The 22530-nt window shown below is 36.6% G+C and overlaps 1 protein-coding gene and 1 pseudogene across 1 annotated transcript in view; one reads left to right on the top strand and one right to left on the bottom strand.

Annotated features, from left to right (window-relative positions):
* Positions 1–8559: 8559 nt before the first annotated feature.
* LOC148579387 (uncharacterized) overlaps positions 8560–22530 on the bottom strand; it is a 40091-nt gene continuing 26120 nt past the window's right edge. Inside the window, exons 4-8 of the mRNA XM_088489833.1 lie at positions 10599–10625; positions 10106–10204; positions 8938–9015; positions 8685–8888; positions 8560–8571 (exon numbers count right to left, since the gene is read on the bottom strand). Of these exons, the coding sequence (XP_088345959.1) occupies positions 8560–8571; positions 8685–8888; positions 8938–9015; positions 10106–10204; positions 10599–10625 (420 nt within the window). The remainder of the gene's footprint in view (positions 8572–8684; positions 8889–8937; positions 9016–10105; positions 10205–10598; positions 10626–22530) is intronic.
* On the top strand, positions 15375–16298 carry LOC148579388 (uncharacterized; annotated as a pseudogene).

The following is a 22530-nucleotide window of genomic DNA, read 5'->3' as shown; positions in this document are numbered from 1 at the left end:
CAACACCGCATTAAAGTTTACCGGGTTATTTGGGTTGATTTCCGGTTCCTGAGTACTAGTACGATCTCTCTCACGTCCCCGACCAGGTCCACGAGGCGCCATCTGGTTCCTATACACACCAAACAATCGATATCAAGTTGATCAGTCTCAATATCGGAAGTATAGTGCTTCAAAGTACCAAAAGTACACTCATGGACTTCATGCTAGATGTATCAGTTAGATACCCTAACTACCACAGGCACAGACTCAGAGTATGCATTGAAGCATAAGTAGTTCCATCCCTCAGGCTCACGAGGACGAACTGCTCTGATACCATAATGTAACACCCTAATATTCAAATCCTTATGCTCGAGTCATAAGTCAATGATATTACGGTGGTACGACTCTCAGGTGGATTTTTAATATATAAATATAGGTAATTTCGAAAAGAGTATTAATCGAGAAGCCTGAAAAGAGTAGAAATAAAATCGCGAAGACGTATCACTCACGTTTCGACAACAAAAGATAAACCGTGAAGCCGAAAATGATATACGGACAAGGCGTAGAGGAGATTAAGAGATAGATAACAGATAGATATATATAACATAAGTAAATAGCCACTAGTCGCGACCCGCGAAGTTTAGGCCGGCTAGGGTACAGTATGAAAGTAGATGACAACATTATATCCTAATCTCTCCCAAAGGAAACATAAGAGCCTCTATAGGCAAGTTCCAAAAGAGTTCAATACATAATATAATCTTTTCAAAACATAGGTGGAGAGATTCTAATCAAACACAAAGTAGAGGAAATAAAGATCTTCGCCGTCTCTCAGACGACCCACAACTCACTTCTGAGCACCTGGACCTGTATCTGAAAAACAAGAGATATATACGGAATGAGAACCCCGGGCCCATGGGTTCCCAGTACGGTAAAAGTGCCAAATAAATACAATGCACTGCAATAAAAACTCACCAAGCATCCTAAACTCCTTTTCACCAAGTATCCAGCCTAGATTCTCACTAATCTATAAATAGGCATCTGTCGTAAGGGAATACTAAATCTAGATCACATCTCATATGACTCCCAACTCGCTGACTCTCCCACGAATCAGATTTCAGAATCATAAACAAGGCCATCATCAGTCGTGCTGTCTCAGCAATTCTATATCAATATATCATGCCCTCCCTGGAACTAGTGAAACCACATCACTGCATCTACCCAGGGAGCTCAAATCATCTCAACTAATGATCACCATCATCATGCAATCGCATCATCAATTCATCTCATCAAGAACAGCCCTCAACCTCCACCGACACCAACATGAGGGGCCTCTCAGTTGTACAAACACAAGCAATACAGGCAGGTAATACACAATTAGGGTACAAGTAGAACAAGTAGCACATAATCAGGTAACTTAGCATATATAATGTAGAAATCCAAAACAAATAGGCAAACCCAAACAATTCAAACATATGCAAATGATGAATGCCTGCCCTATGGCTGATGATATCATCTGTCGGTTATCAAGCCAACCCGACATGTCCGGTAGCTAACCCGGGCACAGTCTCTCTGTTGCGTATTAATATCATTAGAGGGAATATGTGCCCTGTCACCATTAGAGGGTATCTGCGCCCTGTCGCCATTAGAGGGTATCTGCGCCCTGTCGCCATTAGAGGGTATCGGTGCCCTGTCACCCTTACAACCAGAGAGAAAACACAAGCATGCTTACATTCAACATTTTTCATCATTATTCATTTATCATATTCGTTAATTTATCATATATGCCTTTATACTCAGCCATAATCCATAATGTCTTTGCCGTAACTCGGCAATAACTCAGCCACCCGGCTCACAGTTCCATCCAGAACTAGCCAATTTATCAACATGGATCCGCCGTATCCGGCAAGAACTCAGCCATCCGGCTCATGGTCCAATCAAGAACTAACCATGTATCAATAAATATAGCCCTTCGGCTCATGGCATACACGGTACTTCCACCGCCATCCTCCATATCTCATATAATCATATCTGATCATCATTGATCATAACCTTTTCCCTTGCTTCACTCGCAAGTTACCACATCCCCTAGCTCCTTCCTCATTGCTAGGCATACCATAATGATTTGATACATAAGGGGTGAGATCGGAGGCTTAAAAGTATGAGGTTTGGCTTTAAAAACTCAAAAATCTAACTTTGGCATGAAAACAAGGCCACGCGTACGCGCACTCCACGCGCACGCGTGGATGGCCAAAAACTCATCGACGCGCAAGCGTTATACGCGCGAACGCGCGGGTTGAAAAATATCCAAACGGCGCGCAAGCGTCAGCCACGCGTACGCGTGGGTGCTCTTGCGCCCAGGCACAAAACTGGCACGACCCTGGCACAACTCTCTGGAAAATAGCTGGGCATTTGGTACAGCGCATCGACGCGCCCGCGCACGCGTGGATGGTGCTTTCTGGAAGAACGGCGCGCACGCGCCAGGTGCGCCTACGCGCGTAGGGTCGTTCTGCTAAAAATTTTCTAAGTTAAAAGCTGCAGAATTTACAGATTCAACCCCCAATCTTTCGACAGACATAACTCTCTCATTTTAAATTGTTTTTCACCCGTCCTTCGAACGGCATGGACATCCCGGATCCAATTTTATTTCTAAACAGATTTGGCAGAAAACAGAGATCCGTAGTCCAAGTTATGTCCCGTCAAAGTATGCCCCAAAACCATGTTTCCATACAAAACCACAAAGTGCCATTTTCAAAACAAGCCATTTTCAACTCTTTTCAAAATCAATCAAAACATGCCAATTTCAGCCTTTTCTTTGAAATCAATCAAAATATACCAAAATCAACATCAAGCCTCCTCAACTCGCACGTTGACACTTTCTCAAACTCAAACACATTTACATATCATATACTCTTTCTCATGCCAAATTTCAACAACACTATTTCCAATCAACCATCATTATACATAATCAATATCGTACTCACTATCACGTGGCTTTACCCACAAATCAACCTTAATTATTCCTCAAGCATATATCACGACAAACATATCTCTAATGCATCATCATACCATCAAGGCATCAATAATCATAATCACATATATGACCATATAATATATCTCAACCAAAACCAAACATACCTCATCTATATAATTGCACCCAAATTTACCAAATCCCACACCTCAACTCCTCAAACCTTATTATTCAATAACCAACCCAATCATTCATATATTCATTATCTGAAATTCATCCAATCACTTGTGTCATCATACAATGCACACATCAACTTACCTTTCTCACCTTTTTTCGGCCTCCGGCCCAAAATCCACGGCCTCCGGCCCAATATCATAATTTAAATGCATAAACCACAAATCAATACTCATTACCCAGTACATCAAATTCTCAATACACCAAGCATACAAGGCCACACAATTCTCAACCCAAATCATTAATTCACATTACATACCAACTATGCATATTAGCACCAACCATTTACACAATCCAAACTTAATCCTAGGGGCATCTAGCCTAGGAATTCTCATCACAACACACGGTACTTAAATGAAACTTAAACCGTACCTCTTGTAGCCAAACCAATTGAGCCTCTTCTTTGGAAGTCTTCACCAACCTTAGCTCCAAGCCTCACCAAAGCTCCTCAAGCAATACCAATCTCCCAATTGTGCACCAACATCACCAAATACACTAACATAACCAATATCACATACATACATCAACCTAGGGCTCATAAAAATGACAAGTCACAAGGGTTTGAGCACTTCTTACCTCAGCCCATATGAAGTAGGGATAGAACCCACTTAGAATCCATGTTGGAGTATCCCTAAACACCTAAAATCACAAGATTTCAACACTAATTACCCAAAAACTGGGCAGAGATGAATGGAATACTCACCACAAAACTTAGGTAGAATTGTAGAGGATGAGAAGAGCAACGCGTGGCCGCAAACGGCTCGTCAATCGGAGCTCCGTAGCTCAAGTTATGGTGGTTTGAAGATCAAAGAGAGTTAGGTTTTCTCTTTTCTCTTCTCTCTTCCCAATTTCAGCGCCCAACACCCCTTCTTTAGGGCAAAATAAGCTGAAATGCTCATAACTAATGTTTATATATGTTCGGTCTTGGGCCCACTTAGGTCCGGTTCACTTATTTTTGCCCATTGGCCTAATTTTGGGCCAAAACTTTTAAGATTAGCGCTCTAAATTGCACTTTAAATATTTCTACCTTCCCTAATTATAGTTCCTCATTTATTAATCTTATTTACCCATAATCAATTTTCTCAACTGTAGTACCAGACAGATCTCAGCCGGTACTGCCGGTCAAAATTCTACTGTGCGCTTTTACGCAGAAAACTATGTTTTCCGACTTGGAAAAATTCACTGAATCTAAATATCATATTTGAATTATCAAATTCCAATTGCAAAATCTTCCAACCATATTCGCTCTTATTTAACTTATTATTTAATTAATTTTGGTTAGACTGGGTATTACAGTTTGAATCTTTTAATTAGTTAAAATATATTGCTTCTAGAAACAACTAATTAAATCAATTGATTTGAAAATATATATAAATAAGGCTGTTTTATTGACCAAACGAATATAATAATTTCCTGACATTAAATTGTCTATCAAACAATTAAATCAGTTGACTTGTTAATATGTATACATAGATGTTTTCGTGAGTAGAAAATATATAGTTTTTTCCTCTATATTCATTTATTTAGATTTGAATTTGAAATACACTAAACATAGAAATAAAAATGGGCCAAATTTGTATATATATATTCTATTTAATTTAATTTGTGCCTCAAATGTTTTCAAATTATTATTTTGTTCTTTCTATAAAGAAAGCCCAAAATTAAATATAAGCAAGTAATAAAAAGGCATCTATATATATGATTAAAATCTTATTTTTATATTAAGTGTTGAGATCTAAAATACTAATAACAGTATAATATAAGCTAAGTATTTTATTTTAAAATAATTACACAAATTACAAATAAGCATGTGTCATTATCATAGCTATAAAGCATATCAGATATCAGATGGATAAATGAAATATTTAATTACATTAGAATATTTTTGTGGTTGAAACCATTTTGAATTTGATAAATGCATTGCTTATGAACTATGTATTCGTATATATCCTATAAAATTATTCGTTATTGATTAGAATCTGGAAACAGATATTAAAAACTATGCTTAATTATGGATATGCAAAAATCTTTCTCATTATTATAATGGATCCTCAAAAAAAAGTTTGTATCGAATAAAATATAATTCAACTTTTTTGTATTAAAACTTTAGCTCGTAAACATAAGACCATTTTATGTGCTTCTTTGAAAGGATTAGATTTAATACTCTGTTAATCTTTGTAATTTTACTAAATTTATAATTAGGTTTCTATAATTTTTTTTCCTTTCAATTGGGTTCATATACAGTTTTTATTTTTGTAATTGAGTCCTTGTCATTGTAAAAAATATTAGAGTTAATAATAAAATATTTTTCCGTAAATTAAAAGTATCCACAATTAAAAATCTAATTAAATTTTTGATCAAATATTTTTTTGGGAATAATATTCTCTTTATTTTAAAATTTGTGACACGAAAATGACTTAATTATAAAATTAAAAATAATATAAAAATTTATTTAAAAAATATGAATTTAAATACAAATTTGATATAATTATAAAGATCGACAAAATTATTAAACTTAAATAAAATCATGCTATCTAGCTTAATAAGATATAGTATATCAACAAATATGTTATATAAAAACGACATTGTTAATGATCATTGATTTTTTGGTAAATATGTAGTCATCAACTCATCATAAGCGGTACAAACTACTACAAAATGTAATTATTCATGTGTGCATTTCTTTTAATTTATGTACATTTTTTTTATTTAGACGTAATATGTTTGAATTGATAATAAAAATAGAATATTAAGAGGTTTATGTTGATATAGTCATATAATTTATTATTATTAAAAAAATGACAAAAAACTAAATATTCAACTTGAGCCTGACTATTTTCACAAACGACAATGCAATCTCTTACAAAAATGGAGAAAATTCCCTAATAATTTAATGTGGAGATCTTATACTCAATTCAATTCTATTGGTCTAATAAAATATAAAAGTGTCTATTTTAGTATATATTGTTAATTAATTCATTTCCATTAAATATTGATTTCAATATCTAACGATGCAAACTAACGAAAGAAACTAAAATAAAAAAAATTCTATGAAAATTGCAAATTTATAATCACAATTATTAACATATATTTCCTTATTATGCATGGCCAACTTTTTTGAAAAACTATATTCTAACGAAATATAATTTTTATATAATCAAACTTGTTCATCGCACAAATTTTATCGTTAGTTATATATATTTCATACTTTTAAAGCAGATTCAAAAAATTGTATTAATAATAAAAGAGAGATTATTTTGATCGAAAAAAGTAATAAAATTTTAATTTTGTAATAATTATGCATATTTATATACCATATTAAAGAAAAACTTCAATAACTTTTATTTCGTTAATTCTCTCTCACTTATTTTTTTTATGGAATACATAAAGATATGCTTGCTCAAGATACACATAATCAAACACAATAAGAAAAACACTTCACTTAACTTATTAATTATCTTCTCCTGTGATCTAGAAGAAATATAGTTCTAATTAAAGCAGCAACAACCTCTTGGACCCGTACAACGACCATATGCAAAACTCTTAGATCCACATAACTTATTGCAAGTTTCAGCATGACATTGTCCTTGAATGCAAAACATTACTGCATCATTAATAGTCCTATACATTATTCCACCTCTTGCGTCTGCGGTAATAATAAACACAACAAATCCATTAGAATTTCTATCTAAATCGAAATGTGCATTTGAATGTAATATGATAACAATAGTATATTTGTATGAATATTTAAAAATAACTGAAATCTTTGTATAAGAAATCTATGATCTATCTCATGATCTTTTTATTTATTTTAGAAAAAGAGTTCAAACAAGTGCACCCGATTTTTATTATAAAATGAAATTTGAAACAAAAGCAGTGTTATTTAGTTTATAATTTTATACATGAGCGACCAAAAATTCAATAGATTATCGGTAATAATTACTCAATCAATAATTAGATCATAATTTAATAACAAAAAATGATTAGATCATACTATCCGATCACAAGAATACTTTATATGCGAAAGAAAAAAAAAATTAGAAAAAAGTGTAATAATAATGTTGGGAAACATTTTTTGTTACTTCAAATTTAAGCATGAAAATCAAAATTTAGAGTTGATTACTATAACTATCTCATGATAAAACAACAATGTAATTAAGTTTTAAAACAAATTTTGATACCTAAGGTACTAGCGGAAAGTGAAGCCACAAAAAAAATGCACAAAAACAACTTTGTAGCAACATTATTAATAGCCATTTTGCAAATATCACTTTGTGTTCTCTTTCTTTTTTTTAATTATATGTCTAATCAATTGTATTGTTCATCTTATTTATAGGCTCTTGTTACAATAAACTAATTCTAATATGATATTTTAATTATGATGATAATAAATTGGTCTTATGAGGTTGCAAATGTTGCTATCTCACACATTATTTGCATATTTACTTACCCAATAATAAAATAAAGTTAGATAGTGCTTATATTTGGAAATTTTGTTTAAATATTTTTTCTTCTGATTTAAATATTTAGTTTGAATATTTTAATTAGATAAAATATATTACTTCTAGAAACAACTAATTAAATCAATTGCTTTGAAGATATATATAAATATGGCTATTTTGTTGACCAAACGAATATAATAATAGACACCAAAACAAATATATATATATAATAATTTTCTAAAATTAAATTATCTATCAAACAATTAAATCAATTGACTTGTCAATACGTATATATAAATGTTTTTGTGAGTAGAAAAATATATAGTTTTTTCCTCTATGTTCATTTATTTAAATTTGAATTTCAAATATACTAAATAAAAATATAAAAAAGTGCCAAATTTGTATATATATTCTATTTAATTTGTGCCTCAATGTTTTCAAATCATTATTTTATTTTTTCTATAAAGAAAACCCAAATTAAAAGTAAAAGAGTAATAAAAAAGCATCTATATATCTAATTAAAATCTGATTTCTATATTAAGTGTTGACATCTAAAATACTAATTACAATATAATATAAGCTAAGTATTTCACAACTAGAAAATGGATTAATACAGATAAATTTATAGACAGATTTAGTCTTTATTACAGACAGATTTTTGGTTATCGATGGATTTTGTCCCTCTGTAAAAACTTCGTCGGAAATTATTTACCGACGGATTTTTACCAGTTACCGACGGATTTTTCTCTATAAATTCTCCATCCATTTTCCTGAAATGTCGAACTTTCCGACGGATTTTCCGTCGGTAATTACAGACGAATTTTCTGGCGGATTTTCCGTCAGTAATTACAGACAGATTTTTCGACGGATTTTTTGTTTGTAATTACAGACAGATTTTTCGACAGATTTTCCGTCTATAATTTGAACCTTGGAAAATCATCCCACACTCTGAATACAGATAGAAAATTCGTCTGTAAATCCGTCAATAAAGTAAAATATTGGATTACTTTTGAAAAAGTAATATTGGATTACTTTTGAAAAAGTAGAGAGATTGTTAATACCTTATATAGGTGTTGTATTTGACCATGAATCCATAGCCCCAGGAGTACGAGGAAGGAAATTCCAAGAGTAACAAGGAGGACAGATTCCATGCTAAGAAAGCCACCGGCCTTGGCAACTTCAATAGTGCCGTTAAAGAAGATATTCTGGTAAGGATGCTGGTCTATCTCATACAAAATAGTGCCAACAAGGTCAAAAGTTCCATGCTAAAATCACATGTATCAAAGTTTATTGAGTTACCATCATTTTTCAAACCAACAAGCAGTTCTGTCTCTTCTCATGTGGTAGTGTCCACAACTTCATCTGAATATGAATCAGACTGGCACCTAGCAACTAGCAAAGAAGAAAAGAACTAACTTCAATCATAGTCATGCACAGAATGCATAAAAACAAACATGCATACAAGTTATTTATTTTGGCGCTTTGCACAATCATGGTAGCATATAAACCAAAAGATCACAGAGAGAGTAAAATACTAAAATACAAGCTCTATCAAGCTTATCACCAAAACCATGCTAACAGAACAACCATGTATATGAACAAAACCAGATAAATGTAGCATTCATTTAATGGCATAACATTTTGTCAACGCTTCATGAGATTCATGATTCGAATTGAGAATTCGCTTTGAAAAATTCACTAACAAATCAACATCGAATTTATTTCAACCCTACTGAATGTTTCCATAATTGGTCCTAAAATATAATGCCAGTAGTGAAGTGCCTACCATTAAGGCGTCAACAGAACAAAAGTCAGAAATCACAATTGTGCCTAGCATGCAAAAACCAAGTGAATTACCACACAGAATTAAGCTCAACAAAGATGCACAATTGTATATATTAGGAAATATGAACATGAGTCACCTATTAAAGGACAAACAACAAGCACAATTCCTGTTTTGGCCAGTGCAGGAATCTGATAACACATCGACTTGCTTCCTCCAATAGGCATAAGACAAAAACAATCTCTTCCTACACCAAAAGAGGGGTGGGAAGGTAATTGGCATTCCATCAAAAAATGAAAATCCCAACTTATCCATTTACCAAATTCAAAGAACATGAGTTCGTGATTTCAGATCATTTTTTAATTTCTTTTCTTTCATATCCAAACCGTTTATTAAAGTAGGACACTAATATAAAACTTGCTTCATGTTCTTTACTTTCTTCTTTCTATATTTGCAAACAAAACATTGTTAAAAGAAAAGTGTCAAGCTAATTTAACCAATCAAACTGAAAAGTGAGACCTATAAAAAAATGCAGAATTCAATTTCCTATGATTTCTCAGCAACCAAACAGTAACGGAAACCAAAAAATAAAAAAAGGAGAGATTTTTGCAAAAATGAACCTGAGAGAACAACTTAAATAGCGTCCAATTGCTTGCCCTTGAAATTAGGGTAACCAAAATGCCATCGCAAAAGCTTCACCAAAGCTTCCTTGCCGCACAGAGCCTTCATCTTGTTCGTATTGCCGCTTTTTGCGTCCCTCAACGGCAATGCTGCTTTTCTCTGCATTTCAATTCCAACCTGGAGGGTGAAAAAAAATGAAAACAGAGGATCGATTAATTGATCACTCGAATTTGAAGCAGAATTGGGAAGTTCGTTATCAATAGAGGAACAAAAAGTAGACGCCTTTTGTGTCAGGGTTTCGTGTGTGTTGCAGTGTTTGCGGGATTTTCTTTCTTGCTTCCAGTTTTCTTTGTAGAGTTAATTATAAGTATTAAAACCTCAATAGCCTCAAAGTGTTTGAGATCAATAAGGTTCTACTATGATTGCTATATCAGAATTCAAATGTTTCTCACTTTTTCCTGAGAAACTGCCCCATGCGTGCTTCCCATCTACCACATTTGTGCAAGGTAACTCCCCTGTATTTGGAGCTACCTCTCGAAAAACTAGTGCTTTGCCTACACAGAATATACACAAACTCTTCCTTTGTAAAGTTACTCATCTGCATCAGAAGAAAAAAAAAACAATCAAAGAAAAACCCTCAAAGCTTTTTAATTTTTCTTTACAAAGAAAAACCCTCAAACTTGCTCAAAACTATTATCAGATCAAACTATTAAGTATTAGAACCTGTAACACCCTAACTTTTAGCACGTCATGATCGTACCAAAAGTAAGGCGTTACGGACCTGATTTCCTTTATTATAAATTTACTATTGAGCCTTTATGTCGATATCACGTTTCAGTTTTTGAGAAAATTCCAGAAAATTGTTATATGTAATTAAAATCACATATCAAAGATATTCAAATAATAATAATCACATAGTTATTAATAATAATAAATGTATACAAATGAATTCAATATGAAACTCGAATACAATTCCTATCCCTCTGTATAAAATAAAATCTAAAATACCAAAGGCGAGGGAATTCTATGAAAGCAACTCAACTCATAACTTATCTCAAATAAAACTAATAAATGTCCGCAGCTTCAAGCTTAGTCTTCGAACCTGTGTCACTGAAAGGGTGGAAGATTTTGGGGTGAGAACAAACCGCATGTTCTCAGTAGGGAATGGAAATGCCGTAGAAGTAATGAAATAAAGTGCAAATAATTAACTTTACTCAATAAAACTATTTTTTTTTATCAAATCCTTTGAAAATACTCTTGGTTCTACTTTAGCTAACTAATTACCTCTTTTTAAAATCTCTGAACTCAAAACAAATTTTAAATATAAAACTAGTCACATTACACGTCTTTCAGCCACATAGTTAATCCTTAGTCAAATGTCAATTCGTAATCACTTTAATACATTCACAAACAAAATGTACAAGCAATAAGAAATTCAATTCAATGTACAAGCAAGTCACAACAAGACATACAACATAATCACAAAGAAATAAGACAAGCAAGCACAATCAAATACAAATGTGCAAACAACATGGTGCATGTCTATCCCTAACGTAGGCCATGAGCTCATGTGTCGGTTGCCTACCCGCTCCCGACATTACCCGGGTACAAGTCCCAGATATGACTTTCCAGATGCATACAGTGTGCTTACAAGTCGTACGGCTAGGCTGCAGACAGTGTGACTTTCCAAATCAATAAGCGTACATCTGGAAAACAATTCTCAGTGTGTAAGCGTCCCTACTTTATATTTGGCACTAAGGCCCAAACAATGTCACATCTGCTCTCCTATGGCAGACAATCCCTTTAAGTTAATATATTCTTTAAATCCTTGTTCTCTGCTCTCCTGTGGTAGAGATTCCTTTTCTTAAAAAACCGAGTTCAAAACAACACTTAAAATAAAATTCTCCTTACAAAATTGGATTTAAAACATTATGTTTTTCTTAATAAATCGAGTTTAAAAATAGAATACACATTTTCTCAACTAAATAAATCTCAAGTAATTTAATTTTCCAAAACCAAATCTTTTAAAATAACTTTTCAAATAAAACTTCAGACTTTATAAAATTTCGGCAGCACTTCCCCTAAAACTCGGGCTTAGCTACTCTTTTCAAGTCCCAACTGAACCATTTTCAAATCTCAGTTCAATATCAACGAATCGAACCAATTCCAATGTCAAAATCTTTACCGACCCTCAGAATCATTTTCGATAAATCAATAAAACTCATTCCCAATATCTCAAATCGATTCAAATGCAGATTTATTTTCAATATCAAATTAATCCCAAACCATGAAAATTCATTTTACATAGTATTTAATCAAACCGACTTTCTAACTCAATAATTAGAATTTTCAGCACTCTTAATCAATCAAAAAATCAAATACATATTCATCAAATTCAGTCACAAACACAACTCAAATTCATCATTCAATCATACCAAACAATCATAAATTATTTACAAATACCCACTAGATTTTCATGGCATTCACAGTTTAAAACAGTTAATTTTAAAATAAAATTCCCTACTTCTATACGAAATCAAAATCAATGAAAATTCTGAGGAAGCTTTCTGACCGAGCTGCTGAAGAGAAAAACGTCAGTAATCGCCTATTTCTTCTAGAATTTCAATTAGCCGAACTCAATGAGAATGAGAGCCACGTCACCGTCAGCTTCCACCGAACAAAAATAATGCTAATATGTAGAGAAAAAAAATACAAACACTTTTTTTGGATTAAATTTTTTATTAGAGTTACAAATCTCAAAAAATCGGTCTCAAAAAGATTAGAGTTCCAAGGTTTTTCGTTCTTCTCACTCACGGCATACTCTCTCTTTTTCCTTTTAGTTCAATTGGTGATTAATGAAAGAAAAAGGAAGATGAGTATGAATTGATAATATTAACTGAAGCTTTGTGGTTATCAAAGCGTCATTAGGTGTCATTTGTATTATATACATATACATGCATACGTGCCACGTTTCAGTTTCAATTTTATATATATATATATATATATATATATATATATAAAAGTATAAGAGTCATGCTTTGGTTTTCTTTCTTTTTAGTTCCTTTAAGGCTTCGGCCAAAAGGAAAATAAATAAATAAATAATATAATATAATATAATATAATACAGTAATGATAATAATAGAGTAAAATTAAGTGATTATATAATAATAATAATAATAATAATAATAATAATAATAATATAGTAATAATAATGATAATAGTATAATAATAATATTTGTTCGTTATCTGGGGTTTTCGGATTGTCGGTAGGTGAAGAATAGGAGAGTGAGAAAGATCCCGCGCGGGCGTAGAGCGAAGGAAATCGTGTGCTGGGGACGTCGGAGGGTGAACGGAGCGGGGGTGGCCACCTGCAAGGACACTCCAACGATCTAGTCAGAGTCCGTACTAGAAGTGGCAGAATTAGGTAAGAATGTGACATACTTTGGGGGGGAGAGCTGTCCTCTCCCCTTATATACTGTGCTGGGTGGGCCTAGTTGATGGCCTAGCCCATTGGTTGAGGGACAGAGCTGTCACCTTCCACGTGAGCGGGTCGTTCGTACTTGGGGTCGGTACGCCGGGTACCGACCCTGGGGGCTCCGACCCGAATGGTAGCATGCCTGGGGTGGTAAGTCGGTCGGACTCCAGGTCGGGTGTAGGAGACTGACCCGTGGAGGTCCATTGGAGGTTTTGGGCCTGGGTGGGGTAATGCCCCGACCCGACGGCTTCTTGGGCTGGACTGACAGTCCGTAACAGTGCCCCCAACGCGCCAGCCTTGAGGTCTGGGGCTCGTGACTGGGCGCGTTTGTCTTATTCTCCAAGGCGGCAAACTTTCTTCTTTTCTCGGCAACTCGTTGGTGGCGTTTTGTTTCGCTCACGTTTGGTCGCTTCGACTTTTGTGCTGTTCTCTCAATTTTGGCGCTGGACATTAAATGCCCATCATTTCATTGATTTGAAATTTTGGGTGAAATGGCAGATGTGCCCCTGCCTTTTGGCGCTCTTACTCGGCGGTTACGCTTTCCTCCTCTTATTTTTATTTCGTAACCCCCTTTTCTCTTTACTTTTTCTTCTCCTCATTCCCTTACTCTGTTACGCTGCTGCTGCTCCTGCTTCCACTACTGCTGTTACTTCAAGCATTCTTGCCCCCCGTTCCATTTCTTGCAGATTCTGCTTCTTTTGGTAAGTTTTTATGGCTTTTTCTCTCCCTTTTGGTTGTTCTTTATTTTGTGGATTTCGTTTTGTGTATGCTTGGGTCTTTGTATTTCTTGCTTGTTTTTCCTTCTAGAGGGGGTGCCACTGGGTTTTCGCTTGCGTTTTTGGGTTTTCCTGGGTTTTGTTCATGTTTCTGGGTTTTTGTATAGGGGACAAAAGGGTGATTCGTAGTTTCCCTTTTGCTTTTTGTTTCGAGGGTTTCCGACTTCCCATGTTGACTAAGTGGTGCCCCCGCTGTAGGTATGGCCGATCATCTTGCTTTCCCGAGTCAGGCTCAGCGCCCTTTGGCTGACTTCGTCGACCACTATGCCTGGGTCTCCTCCGATGTGAGGGATACTCCTTCTAAGATGACGAAGGAGGGGCTCTAGAAGCTACGACAATCCGGGCTCTTGTGTGGAGAGGGTCCCGAGGAGGCGCTCTATCAGGTTTATGTCCCTGCTGGTCGGGAGCGTGTCTGCCAAAAGAACTTGGCTTCTCCTCGGGTTGTTGATTGGCTGTGGGTTTACGAGCCTATGTTCACGACTTTGGGGCTTCGTCTACCCTTTTCTCCTTTCGTTATGAGCTTGTTGAATCGCTGCGACGTTGCGCCGTCGCAGCTTCATCCAAATAGTTGAGCCTCCATCCGGTGCTTCGAGATGATCCTCGAGTACCTCGAGCTACCGATCTCAGTGAATGTCTTCCTCTACCTCTTTCTGCTCACGAATCCTTCTAGCCAGGGGAAGGATAAGAAGGGTTATATGTCTTTTAGGGCCTAACAGGGGCGTAGAATCTATGGCCTCTTTGAGGATTCTTATCACGGTTTCAAGTCTACCTTTTTTAAGGTTAGGCCGGTCGAAGGTCATTAGCCTTTTTGGCTTACAGTTGAAGGAGCTAGGCGGATCCCGACCTACTGGAGTTTTGGTGCGGGGTCCGACTATCTTATAAAGGTGTCCTATGACTGGCTGAGCCCGGAAGATCGCAATATTGCAAATATTCTGTTGGCCATTTTTGGTTAGAAGAACCTTAATCCTCGTATGTTGATGGGGGACCGGGAGGCCGGTCGGTCGTATGTTGGTGGGTTATCTTTCCTTTGAGCTCTTTATGTTTCCTAATTTTCTATTGTTGACACCTCTTTCTTTTTCTTTTGCTCGCAGTTTCCATGCCTGGCGAGAAGAAGACCTTGGCTGACTTGATGAACCTCATCAAGGGAAATGAAGAGGGTGAGGATGACTCCCCGACGACTCCCACAGCGAGCCAGGAGCAAGGGGAAGCTGGGGAGGCCGGGGAGGCCAGTGGCCAGGTGGACGAGGCCGACCTGGCTCATCGAGAGAGCGCTGTTCCTTCCGAGAAGGTTGAGGGGTCTGCTGGTGTGGAGACAGAGATTTTTGAAGGAGATTTTGGTGATGATGAGCTGAGGGTTGTGGGTAACTCTAAGAAAAGGAAACGAGATACCGGGAAGGCCCTCTCAGTTATGGAGAAAAACTTCGATGCTGGGGATTTTATCGAGTCCCAATTGCTCCCTGGCACCGAGGAGTTTTTCCATGAGGCCGACCTTTCCAGGCAGGCCAGGTGGATCTATCGTAGCCTTCTCCGAGACGCTGCCATCGCCAAGAAAGTGGAGCCTGTCTTGGGCAACTATCATGCCATGGAGGTAAAGCTTCGAAACTCCGAGAAAGATTTGACGGACTCACGATCTCGGGAGGAGTCTTTGAAGACGAAGTTGTCCGAGCAGGAGAAGAAAGCCGAGGAGGACGCCAAAGAGATTAATAGGTTGGTGGATCGGGACATGGCTTTGATGAAGGACCTGGATACCTCCCGTGGTGAGACTGCCGCCATGAAGAAGAGGGTTGAGGAGCTAGAGGAGAAGCTGAAGCTGGCGAAGAGCTCAGCGGAGGCTGTTTCTCAGGAGATGGCTGCTTTAAAGAAAAGGAACAAGGATCTTGTGAAGGGGGCTCGCGATGCTGTTAAGCTGACCGAGGAAGGGATAAAGCTGTAGGTGGCTGTGCTGGCTCCCGACCTTGACCTCTCCCAAGTTGGTGCGATGAAGACTGTGGAGGGCGGGAAGATTGTTGATATTCTTTAAATGCTTGGATGGATATTTCCCGACTTCCTTTGCTTTTTGCTTTTTGTCTTGTAACTTGTTCTTTATTTTGGGGCCTATTCGTGAGGCGCCCTTTGGCTGTACTGATGAGAGAAACTTTTGCGTGGTCTAGAAATTTGCGGATAAATCCTCGTTGCAAGTATAGTTTCTAAACCTTCAAAAGTCCTTTCATACAAACGTTTGGTTGTCACAAGTAACAAACCCCTTTAAAAATTGATAACCGAGTATTTAAACCTCGGGTCGTCTTCTCAAGGAATTGCAGGGAGGTATGTTCTTATTATTGGTTATGAGTTTGTAAATTAGGGGTTTTAGAAATTAGGGAGCAGTATGTTGCATAAGAAGAATAAAATAAATAAATAACTATAAAATAAACTCTTGGCAAGGTATGAAAACAGGAAGTCCTATCCTGGTTATCCTTATCAATTGTAATGAGAATTGGATTTTTCTCCCACTTTGTTGACCTCTAACTATGAAGGTAAGTTAAGTGGATAAATTAATTTTTATTCCTCAGGTCCTAGTCTTTCCTTGGAAAAGGATAGAGTTATTGAAACTCGAATTAATTCTTGAAGAATTCTAATTTTCAATCAACAATGAGTTTGATAACTCAAGTGTTTCCAATGATTCAACCAAAGCCAAAAGGGAAGAAAGTCTACTTGAATGAAAATAACTTGGATAAACACAGAGCATTAATAAATTAAAGAGAGCAATCATAAGTCTGAAATACCTCAAATTATATTAAATAAAATATTCAAATCATAACATGGAAAAGTTCATAAATTAAAATGGGAAAATAAATAAAAATAAAGAACCTGTGATTGAGAGTCGCTCCTAAAACTAAGAGAAATCCTAAATCCTAATCCTAAGAGAGAGGAGAGAACCTCTCTCTCTAAAAACTACATCTAAATCTTAAAATTGTAAATATGAGAGCATGATTATGAATGGATGCATTCCTTTGCTTTATAGCCTCTAATCTGAGTTTTCTGGGCCAAAAACTGGGTCGAAAACAGCCCAGAAATCGCTGGAGAAGAAATCTGCCATGCTGGTTTTTCGTCACTGCGATGCGTCCGCATGGAGCACGCGGTTGCGTCGCCTAGCGTCAGGGCAACTATGCATATTATATATCAAATCGAAGCCCCCGGATGTTAGCTTTCCAACGCAACTGGAACCGCGTCGTTTGGATCTCTGTAGCTCAAGTTATAGCCATTTGAGTGCAGAGAGGTCAGGCTGGACAGCTTAGCAACTTCTTCAACTTCTTGTATTCCTTCCACTTTTGCATGCTTCCTTTCTATCCTCCAAGCCATTTCTGCCCTGTAATCTCTGAAATCACTTAACACACATATCAAGGCATCTAATAGTAATAAGAGAGGATTAATAATAAGCAAATATAAGATCAAAGAAGCATGTTTTCAATCATAGCACAAAATCAGGAAGGAGTTGTAAAACCATGCAAATAGTATGAATAAGTGGGTAAAGAGTTGATAAAATCCACTCAATTGAGAACAAGATAAACCATAAAATATTGGTTTATCAACCTCCTGACACTTAAACATTAGCATGTCCTCATGCTAAGCTCAAGAGAAACTATAAAGAGGAATGTAAGAAAGTATGAAATGCAACTCATCTATATGAATGCAACTACATGCAAAATGATTCTACCTACTTAGTTAAAAGTAAACAAATCCTTCAAGAAGAAATATGAAATGGATTTCACTAATTCAAATCATGAAAATGAAGTACAAATAGACTTGCAAGAAGAAAATAGCTCATGAAAGCACGGAACAAGGAATTGAGCATCGAACCCTCACTGGTAGTGTATACACTCTAATCACTCAAGTGTTTAAGGTTCGATTCTCTCAATTCTCTACTAACCTTGCTTTCTAAGGCTTGCTCTTCATCTAACAATCAGCAAAAATTTAATGCACAAATACACAAATCAAGAGGTCTTTTAAGGGTTGTAATGGGGTTAGGGTCAAGGTAGGATTGTATTTGGTCAAGTGGACTAAAATCTGAATCCTTAATTAACTTAAACTTTCCACCTAACTTTAGACAATCCATGTAATCATAATACCACATCTAACTATCCATTAACCATGTTTTCCACATATTCATGCATTCTAATTTCAAGTACAGTACATATGCATTGCTTTCACCACTTACTTTGGGGCATTTTGTCCCCTTTTTCTTATTTGCTCTTTTTCTTTTCTTTTTTTCACTTTTTTTTAATATATATATGTATATATATTTTTTCTTTTATTTTTTTTCTCAATGCATATGATTAAATTATTGGATGCATGAATCATGTCCTAAACATATTTATTTATTTATTTATTTATTTTCATTTTCAGAAAATTCTAACATACTCAATTCTCAAACCAAATGTATTCAACTTTCCCCATACTTAATTCATGAGCATTCTCACTAGTCTAAGCTAACCAGGAATTCAAATTAAGGACATTATTGTTTTCCGCTTAGAGTTAATGATGTGCTAAAGTAAAGAACAAAGGGGTATAATAGGCTCAACATTGGTTTGCAAAGAATAATGAATGGGTAAGGCCATATGGGTATGTAAGCTCAGTGAAACAAAGGCCTCAATCATGTAAGTGTATCCATACATCAAATAATGGAAATATAGAATTAAGCAAGACAAAGATCACAATTTTAGAGAGAAAAACACACACCAAAAAAATAAAATATTGGTTGGTAAAATGCAACCAATCAAATAGGCTCAAAAATCTCACAGGTTTTGTGTGTTCGAGCTCTAAACCATGTTCCAGTATAATATTTCTTCAAACAAGTGTAACATTAAATTTTATTCAAATTAGTGAAATGCTCTTAAAAAAGTTTCTTGAAAAAGAAAATATTACTTCAACCAAGTGGTAAAATATGCAAAAAAATCAAACAAACATGCAAATGCAACAACTAATCTACAAAGAAAATTTAAACATTGGTGTTGAGACAAGAAAGTACTAACCCATGGAGATCGGTATCGACCTCCCCACACTTAAAGATTGCACCGTCCTCGGTGCATGCTGAGATGTGCAGGTGGACGGGTTATTCCAACTGATGCTTTTCTTCAAGGATTGTGCAGATGGACTTGTCTTGTTTCCCCATGCAAACGTCTTCCAGTTCCCTTCTGGGTGGCCATCCTAAAAAAGGAAAGAAAAGTAACCCAGAAATAGAGATAAGAAAATAAATGAAGTATGGGTGGGTTAATGCCAAATGAAAAGGGTCTCATTTACATGGAAGCTTCAACATGTACGTGAGAAAATAATAGAAGCCATGGCATACCAGTGGTGCAAAATTTGCAACAATGGGGAAGAGAGTGGGTAATGAAAGACAATGTAAGTTCATGTCAATGCAAAAGGAATATCAGTAATATAAAAATTAGCATTGATTTAAATAATATTACCCAATCAGAATAAAACAAGTCATGAAGCACCAAAATAATACCAGAAAAGATATAATAGTTGAATAAGAACAAGTGACACCAATGGTAAAATAATAACTTTAGAAAAGAAAAGAAAAATATGCACAAAATTAAAATTCAATGAATGAAAGTATGTAAATAAATTAGGTAAAATAGAATGGAAGTGAAAAAAAAATGAGAAGTTAAAAAGATAAAGTAAGAAAGAAAGAAGAAAGAAGAAAAGATGGAAGAAATTAGGATTGGGGAAGAAAAGATAAGATATTTGGCAAATTAGGATAAGCTGTGCGGCGCAATCGACGCGGACGCGTGGGGCACGCGGTCGCGTGACTTGCACTTATAAGGATTGACGCGGTCGCATCGGTCACGCGGTCGCATGACACAGTTTATGCTACTGACGCGAGGGCAGTCTCGCGCTCGCACAACTCTCTGTTCAAAATCATATTAGTGCCAAATTTTAAGTGACGTGATCGCATGGGGCATGCGATCGCGTGAGTGGGCTTTAAAGGAATATGACGCGGTCACGTGGGTCACGCGGCCGCGTGGGAAGGATTATGCGTTCAGCATCAATCCAGCACCACTCTCGCACAACTTTTGGGTGTGCACCACTTTGACGTCAAAATCTTGGTCATGCGGCCGCGTGGGGCACGCGGTCGAGTGGGAGGCCATTATTCCCATATGACGCGGTCGCATCAGCGATGCGGTCGCGTGGGACGATTTGTGCCATTGGCACGCCTCCAGCCACGCTCTCGCATGACTTTCTGTTCGTTTTCTTTTCTTCCTATTGCACTGGTGACGCGGACGCGTCAGCGACGCTGCTGCGTCGCGTGCGTGCTTTTTTTTTTTTTAATGCAATATCCAGAATGCAATGCTTAATGTGAATGCTTTGAAAACTTCCAGGTTCAATGAAAATTAAAATAAAATAAAAACAAACAACATGAAATAAAATTGAAAAAGAAACAATCATACCATGGTGGGTTGTCTCCCACCTAGCACTTTTAGTTAAAGTCCTTAAGTTGGACATTTGGTGAGCTCCCTGTTATGGTGGCTTGTGCTTGAACTCATCCAGGAATCTCCACCAATGTTTGTGATTCCAGTAACCTCCGAGGTCCCAAACTAGGCGCAGAAAGCCTTCAAGTAAGTTAAAGCAAGTTACAAGGCCCCAAGAGTGTTGATTGCCAGAATGAATTCCGGGGTCCCAAATCTTGCTTTTGCACCCGTCTTCAAGTTGATTATCATGATTCCATCCGGGTGATTCAGCTTTAGAATTCTCACTGAAGCGTTCAAACAACTTCCTAGACCCATTCAATTGAGCTCTACACCAACCTTTGCGTTTAAACTTAAAGCTTCCAACCATAATGAACTTTGCAGGACAGTTCTTACCACTGACCATCTTCCTCTTACTCTTAATGCCACAAAGAGCTCTAAGTTGACCATCCGTCTCCAGTAGCCCATATTCAAGTGGAATTAGAAAGCTAAGGGATATGAATTTTACCCACTTGAATGTTATGAAGGATGATGGCAACTTAGGGGGAGGGGTCTCCAATAACTTTGGCAAGGTGATTTCAAGCTCCACTCCCTTGTGCTCTTTGACAACTTCCACCTCTTTGCAAACTTCTTTAATTTCAATCTCTTTTTCTTGAATCTCCATCTCTTGATCGACCTCTTCCAAGTCTTTAACCATGACATGCCTTGGAGGCTGTACACCCTCCTCAACATCAAATGCAACCGTCTTGGAAGGAGGTTCTATGTCTTGACTTTCCCATGGAGGTTCAACATCTCCTAAGTCTGCAATCACTTCTTCCTCTTCAATAATTACAGCTTCCTCCACTTGTTCCAGTACAAAGTCATGCTCCGTACTGTCCACTGGAGTTTTTAATATCTCCTTCATGCTACGTTCTTCATTAGATTGCCCACATGAATCCATGGGAGCACTTTGAGTGTCCGAGCGTTAGGAACCTAATTGACTTATCGCTTGATTTAGTTGATATAGAGTTGCATGAAATCGATCCGCTGCTTCCTTGAGATGATCCCTTGATTCTTCCTTCACTAATTCTTCAACCACTCCTTCGACTTCAAGGGTTTTTACTACCTTCACCCTTAGGGCCTCCTCTAGCTCCTTATGAAGTATGGATTCGTGAAGATGATCCCTTCTTTCTTGTTCCATGTCAATAGCATCATTGGGATCATGTTGCTCCTGGATTGATGGATGTGGGTGCTCTTCCATAGATGGTGGTGATGGGATGGAGAGATCATTCTGTGGTTGAAAAGGAAGTGCACTAGAGCTTGAGGGTTGATTGTTGAAGGTATTTGGTGGTCTGATTTAGGCGACGAGAGCTTGTATAGTAAAGTTTAGATCGGTAAGTGCTTTCTCCATGGAGGTTTGGGGTGGATAGGAGGGTTCATTTGGCTTATAAGGTGGTTGATATAGTAGATACGGGTTAAGGTCATATGGAGGTGAATGGTGAAAATGGGCTTGTGAGTATGGTGGTCCAAAGTCATGTTGAGGATAGGGTTTATAGGCATATGGTGGTGGTTGTTGATAGTCCATTGGAGGTGGTTGTTGCCATGAGGGTTGATCAAATCCTTGTGGCTCCTCCTATCTTTGATTATTCCAACCTTGATGCCTGTTCTCATTGTAATTTTCTCTTCCTACAATATAATTGTAATCAGACTCATAGCCAAAGGAGTGAGAGTTTATAGTAGTAAATAAAAATTAAAAACGAAAATAAAAACAATTTTAAATTAAAAGGTCATTTAAATTTTGAAATTGAAAATTAAATTTTAAAA

This window comes from Arachis ipaensis, chromosome B10, assembly GCF_059453495.1.
Source record: "Arachis ipaensis isolate K30076 ecotype BB chromosome B10, ASM5945349v1, whole genome shotgun sequence".
Taxonomy (NCBI): domain Eukaryota; kingdom Viridiplantae; phylum Streptophyta; class Magnoliopsida; order Fabales; family Fabaceae; genus Arachis; species Arachis ipaensis.
This window is presented reverse-complemented; position numbering and strand designations above follow the sequence as displayed.